The sequence below is a fragment of the Mus pahari genome, chromosome 5, assembly GCF_900095145.1.
Source record: "Mus pahari chromosome 5, PAHARI_EIJ_v1.1, whole genome shotgun sequence".
Lineage (NCBI taxonomy): Eukaryota > Metazoa > Chordata > Mammalia > Rodentia > Muridae > Mus > Mus pahari.
In genome coordinates, this window is record NC_034594.1 from 93,226,999 (window position 1) to 93,234,111 (window position 7,113).

The 7,113-nt window shown below is 44.1% G+C and overlaps 1 protein-coding gene across 1 annotated transcript in view; it reads left to right on the plus strand.

The window, feature by feature from the left end:
* Nifk (nucleolar protein interacting with the FHA domain of MKI67) overlaps positions 1-4,696 on the plus strand; it is a 9,400-nt gene extending 4,704 nt beyond the window's left edge. The window contains exons 4-7 of the mRNA XM_021198809.1: positions 382-593; positions 1,648-1,704; positions 3,430-3,564; positions 3,840-4,696. Of these exons, the coding sequence (XP_021054468.1) occupies positions 382-593; positions 1,648-1,704; positions 3,430-3,564; positions 3,840-4,031 (596 nt within the window). The 3' untranslated portion in view covers positions 4,032-4,696. The remainder of the gene's footprint in view (positions 1-381; positions 594-1,647; positions 1,705-3,429; positions 3,565-3,839) is intronic.
* Positions 4,697-7,113: the final 2,417 nt, after the last annotated feature.

Consider the following 7,113-nt stretch of genomic DNA (forward strand, 5'->3'; position numbering starts at 1 on the left):
AGGAAGGGAGGGAGGGAGGGAGGGAGGGAGGAAGGAAGGAAGGAAGGAAGGAAGGAAGGAAGGAAGGAAGGAAGGAAGGAAGGAAGGAAGGAAGGGCGGAGAGGTGGCTGAGCAGGTCAAGCTGCTCGCTGTGAAAGTATGATAGTTTGAGTTCATTCCCCAGATCCCACATCAAAGTAGGAGAGAACCAACTCCACAAAGTTCACAAAGTTGTCCACAGCCTCCATGGGCAAGGTGTGTGAACCTACATATATGCATAGACAATAATCATTGTTTGATGTTTAAAGGTTATTTCTGTCATGTAGGTAGTTCATACCACAAGAAATGGCTTTCTGGGAAATATAAAATTAGAAGACCCTTTCCTCTTTGTTTGTTTTATAGGTAAATTTATGCCACGAGAAAAAGTCCATAAAGACCTTTTTAACCAGAGGAATGCTCTGTTTCACCAGCCATCATTTCCAGCAGTGAAACGCTATAATCAGAAACGAGGACATTTGCAGATGCTGAAGATGGAGTGTCGGTTTAAGAAGAAGGAAAAATTACTCCGGAAGAAACTAGCTTTAAAGGGGATTGATTATAGTTTTCCCTCACTGGTAAACATCCTTTTCCAGTTTTCTTGGTGGTTTCTCTTAGGGGAGAGCTTCCTGCCTCGCTAGTTGTAGCTCGTGTCTGATGATGCAGAATCTACCTCTGTTCCTCACACGCTAGGGTTGGGTTCAGTTTGTACATGGGCTCTTGGTTGATTGGCGGCCAGGCTGGAGTCTACCCATGCTAGGCAAGGGATCTGTGGACCCAGGGCACTGAGCATGCGTCATCCATCCCTCCCACCCTCAAACAGCTTTTAGAGAAAAGACCTGGCTGAGTTGCAAGGGCTGGTTTGAATGTAGTTTGTAGCTCAGGCAAGCCTTCATCATAGATCCTCTTGCCTCTGTGTCTTGGGATCCTGAGTAGATTGATGAGCTTATTTACAGCCCTATACAAGTGGCTGCTACTATTGTTGAACAATAGTATAGAACAGAGCATTCCTCTGGTATATTAAGACTGGGTCTCTACTATTAAGACCTCTCATTCCAAGCTGGCATCAAACTTAGAATTTCTGATGTTCCTGCCTCTCCTTCCTAAGTGCTGGGGTTTCAGATATATGTAATGATTCCAGGTTCATGCAGTCCTGGAGGTATAACACAGCTTTAAGTATTTTACTTTGTATGAACTTCATTCCCAGGCCCCTGCCAGGCTTTTACCAAGTGGTTGCCAGGTGTCCTTGGAGGCCAGAAAAGCACTGGATACTCTAAAACTATAGTTTACAGATGGTTGCAAGTCACCATTTGGGTGCTGGGAATTGAATATGTTTCCTCTGAAAGAACAGGCAGTGCTCTTAACTGTTGAACAATCTCTCTAGTCTCTAGCTGTTTTTTATTTTTAAACCAAGGTCTTGCTACATGATCTAGGCTCCCCGAAAATTGGAGACTTTTCTGCCTCAGCCTTCCAAGTGATATGATCATACGCATACACTACTCACAGGTTACAGCAAAATCTTGCCCTTGGTTACATTCAACCCATTTGGCAGTTAGACACTGATGCTTAAAATAGGGATTCAGCTACAGCATATGCATATAGCTGATAAATATGCAAATTATTTATTTGCAGGTCCTAAATAAGCCAAAGAACACTGTTGTCACTCATGGGGATTCTGAGGTTAACCAGGTAAGATCATCTGGATAATGGCCACTGGTTACTGTAGAAATACTTCAGGAGTGTTGGCAAGACTTGGAATGAAACACTTGCCACCAAGCCTGGCTGCCTAGTTCAGACACTGGATCTCACATTGTTGAAGGAAAGAGCTGACTCCTGAAAGTAGTTCTCCGAGCACCACACATGCTCACAAAGACACACAAAGTAATCAAAAAAACTTTTTTAAAGGTAAATTTTCTGAAAAAGTAAGTAATTTCTGCTACTTCACTTTTTGTTAAAGATTTCATATAGTTGGTGGGTGTTTTGGTATTTATTGGGGGACTTTTCTGGGATCTAATGATCTTAATGTAGCCCGAGGGAACCCCAATGTTACACAGTAAACCCCCAAATTACAGTGTCCTGAAGATGAACCTCCCGTCCTCCTGCCTCCCACATTGCATCCTTGGTGCTGGAACTGAAGGCCTATGCCACTAGACCTGCTCTCCTGTACTGTGGGAAGGTTTGGGTTGAGGGGGGGGGCTGTTTTGTTTTGTTTTGTTTTGTTGGTTTTGTTTTTTGTTTTTTTTTTTTTTTAGAATTATTTATATATGTGAGTACACTGTAGCTGTCTCCAGACACACCAGAAGAAGATATCAGATCCCATTACAGATGGTTGTGAACCATCATGTAATTGCTGGGAATTAAATTCAGGACCTTTCAGTTAGTGCTCTTACCTGCTCAGCCATCTCTCCAGCCCCTGCATTGTGGATTTTTAAAACCCTAAAATCATGTGGAGAGCTGGCCCAGTGAGAAAGAGCACTTGCTACACAAATATAGGGTCCTGAGTTCAAATCCTAGAACCCACATAATGTCAGGTTCATGCTGTATGTTCATGTTCATGCCTATGACCCTTGGAAGAGAGGGATCGTGGATATGTGATACTTGGTACCCACCAGTCTAGCTTCCAGTTTAGGGAAAGGCTTTGTCCAAGAGAAATAAAGCAGGCTTGCATACACACAGTTGTGAGCCATGTGGGTGCTGGAAATGAACCTAGGTCATCTGGAAGAGCAGCCGGTGCTAAACCATCTCTCCAGCCCCTTGATCTTCATTATCTTGTCATTTTAGAACATGCTTTTTTCTTCATGTTCTTTCAGACTGGAAATAGTCATAAAAATCAAAGTCAGAGTGAATCAGGTGAGCTTGGGTTCTGTGATTGATTGTGATTGTGTATAGGTTGGACTTCAGCAACCACAGGAACAAGAAGTGAATTAACAGAGGCATGTCTCTGGTGCTAAGTCCCTTGCTAGTTAGGAAACGAGATAAGGAAGCCTTGCTGCACTTTCCCCTCAGCTACATTAAGGAGTCCCAGATGTCTTTCACTAGGGTTGCCGAAGGTTTCCTTGACTGAATCGTAAGAATGTTTTCTATCTTCCATGGGACCTGTCAGCTTTTTTCCCAAAATTGTAATCAGCGAGGTGACATCTCTTTCCAAGCTTATTATGCCTTCCTCAGAAGCTAGGTGTCTTGGTGCTTTTTTGCCCCAGTCTCAAGTCACACAAGTGTTGTGTCAGAACTTGAGGACAAGCTGTGGTGTAGTCCTGGCTGAGATAGGCATGCACCATAATATGTGGGTAAAGCACAGCCTTTACCCTGCTAGGGTGAACTATTTGGCAGTTTAAAGATAGACATGCACCTGTAACATGTGCATGTAGCTGAGAAATAAGCAAATTGTTAAACTCATAGCCTTTATTTTTTCAGGTTTTACCTGACCAGAAAGAAGGGCTTTCAGGCGTACCTAGAAGAAAGGAGAAGATGATGAAAGGGGACATTTCCAATAACATCCCCAAGAAGCGTAAGAAGTCTAGGAGGAAGAAGTTGTCTGTGGACAGCCAGGTGAGCATGTCCTTGCATTCTGGGAATCCGTTGTGTAGACATCATGTGAATGAGGAGAAGGGGTCTTCCTTTGTGACAATGGGAAATAAAAACAGGCTGAAAATAGATCCCATGGTACACCTTAAAACTAGGAGGGTAGAGGTGTTGCGTGTTCCTGGTAAAGGCTAAGAAGGTAGTGATGTTGGGTGAACACTAGGGCAGTAGTGACTCTGGGCTGGGCTATGTTCCTAACACCTGTGTGCGGTCCTAGACTGTAGTGCACTCCTTGCTTTCAGGGTCCTACGCCAGTTTGTACACCGACCTTTTTGGAGAGGCGAAAATCACAGGTGATGGAAGTCAGTGGCGATAAAGATGATGAAATCATTCTCAAGCTGCCCGTGCCCCCAGAGAAAGAAGACACACAAAAGACCCCAACATCTGCAAGCCCTGGGAAAAAAAGACCGAGGAAAAGGAAGAGCAAGCAGTGATCCCACCAGCGTTCTGCGCACAGTTGTAGGCAGATGTGATCTTGTTCTAAGGGACGACTGTATTTTACTAGGTGCAGTGACATGCAAGCACAGATAAGACTATTGGAGGAGGAATGCGTGTTTGTTTTTCCAGTGAGGAAAGCCACCAGGAACCTGACTGTTTTGCCCTTCTCTGTCCTGAATTTGTCTTCAGGCTTCATCCATCCCTTACTTTTACTATCCTTATAAAACTCAGGCTTAACTACCACCAACAGTCCGTGTCGCCTATCGGTGCTGTTTGGACTGTGTGTGGTTGTGTATATAAATCCCCCAAAAATATGTCAGGCTTCAATCTCAGGCATCTGAAACTGGAAGTTAAATCCAGAGTGAGAGGGCAGTTCAAGTGTGAATAGATTTACATATGTGTCCAGGAGCTGAGGAGGAATCGAAATGACCCACAGTTATTGCAGCTAAGCTAGTGTGCAGGTTTCACAAATCGGTTTCAGCAGTTGTATTGAAGATTCAGTGACCAGACTTTTCTGCAGTTTATTTGTGTACAAGAGAACCTAAGAACTTTGGGGGGAAATAAGACATGTCACCATCTCCAGTTGTATGTTTCTGTGCCCTTTCTATGCTTTTGTTTTGCTAATTTGGGTTCATTGAATATAACTGTCAATCTCCTTGAATAAGCATCCTTTTTGTCCGGTTGTGGGTGTGCGTGAGTACATGCTGTGTGTGCAGGTACACATGCCTGAAGGGAAGTCAGTTGTCTTCTATCCCTCTGCCCCTTAGTCATTTGACATAGGACTCTGGTTAGACAGTTTTCCTCTATATTGTCCTGACTGTCCTGGAACTCACTCACTCTCGGACTAGGGTGATAGACTGAAGAAAGATCCACCCCACTGCCTCCCAACTGCTGAGATTAAAGAAGCACACCCTCGCCAGCTGGCTTGTACACTGTAGCTGTCTTCAGACACACCAGAAGAGGGCATTGGATCCCATTACAGATGGTTGTGAGCTACCATGTGGTTGCTGGGAACTGAACTCAGGACCTTTGGAAGAGCAGCAGTCAGTGCTCTTTACTAAGCCATCTCTCCACTCCAAGTTCAAGATAGGACTCTTGTTTTGTTTATTTCCAAGATAGGACTCTTAATGAACCTGATTTGAGGCCATAACACACAGCACAACCCAGGTAGAAGTGGAATTTGGGACCTGGGTGAGCACTTTTGAGTACAGGGGCCTTTCCTATACTCACTTGCAGACACTTCAGACTTTAGAACCTAGTTTTAGTTACAGCCTAATTTCCTGATTTTTTTTCCTGATGATTTAAGCTAATATAATTTAGAATCAAATCAGAATGTCACAGCTAAAATGCCTATGACATCTTTTGTATGTGTGTAAGTCAGACTATTTCTTCAATCACTTTACCTTATGTGTGTATGTCTGATGTTAGGAGAGGAAGGAACACACGTATGGAAATCAGAAGGCCATTTTGAGACAGGGCCAGAAAGCCTCTGAGATCTCTTCTGGATGCACCACCAAGCCTGGCTTTTTCACATGGGTTCTGAAGACCAAACTGAGAACCTCATGCTTGTGAGACAAGTGCTTTCCTATGTCATCTTCTCAGCCCCATTTTTTAATTTGTTGAGACAGTCTTTGTATTCCGGGCACATGATATTATTAAGGATGACCCTCCTGTATCTGCCTCTGGGTATATACCACCCTGCCTGGCATCTCCCCTGCTCTCTTACCAGGATTGAACCTAAACCCTGTGCACCAGCCAATGTTTGCCAGTGACTTGGACACTAGGAACCACCCTCACATTTACAAAAACTGAAATGAGCATTTACACTTAGCTAAGGGAAGCTGGGGGGATGGCTCAGGCACTAGGCTTGATTCCCAGCACCCACATGGCAACTCACAATTGCCAGTGACTCCAGTTCCAGGAGATCTAAGGGCACGAGGCACCAGTGTGCACAGATAAGTCCCAACAGTGCTATCTCTGCTGATTGTGGCATCATGTCCATTTGTCATCACAGTGCTGCAGTGTGCCATCACCACACATCTGACTTTTTGATGTCGGGTCAGTTGAGAATGTGAAGACTCCATCGTGTCATCATGTGGCATTGTGGTGCTGCAGGGCTCTGTTGTGATAATGGTTCTGTAGACACCAGAATGTCCACTAATGACGTGGTGCTCCATGTATGCCACTGGATCACCAGGTGCACTGTGACATCACAGTGCAGCGTATAACACCATACGGCACTTTGTGTCATAAAGCAGTATTCTGACACAGCAAACCCCTGCTGTTTGCTTGTGATGTCACAATCCTCCAATACTGTGTTGAAATGATTCATTGTGACCAGAAACTGAGTTTTAGTCATTCTGTGCTGGTCATGATGCTGCACATCAGTAATTTCCTAATAGTGGAAGTAGGAAAATGGAGAGTTCCCAGGGTAGCCTCCTTCAAAACAAAACAGGAAGATAAGCTTGAGATTAGATCTGTGGTGTGCTTGTTTCACATGCTTGAGTCCCAGGGGTACACTCCCAGCACTGAAAATTGGTCATGGTACACAGTGGAGGCAGGAGGATTGTCCTTAATTATGCTGGCCTGTCATGGTATGAAGACCTTTAAACTCTTGGGTTCCCATTTAACCAATCAGGTTGTTACATGATAAAGAAGTATTTAATTAATCATGCCCTCCCATGATTAATTAGTATATGATGGTTAGAGGAAGCCCAGCACAGTGTAGGTGCCATCCATGGGCTGGTGGCCCTGGGTTTACAGAAAGTGGGCAGAACAGACAGGCCAGTCCATATGAGCACCTGCCTCCGAGTCCTGCCTTGAGGTCCTGCCTTTTTCAGTGAATTATGGTTTGGACATGCAAGAGAAATAAGCCATTTCCTCCCCCAATTTGCTTTGGTCCTAGTGTTTCATTACAGCAATAAAAAAACCCTAAAAAGACAGGTTCTCAAAATAACAGCAACAGTAAACCAGTAGGTGGCAACAGAGCCTAAAAACTAAATCTGGTATTTAGATTGCCAGAAGGACAGGATTATTGGGGGGGTGTAATTGTTAATTTTTTTTTGTTTAAAACACAGT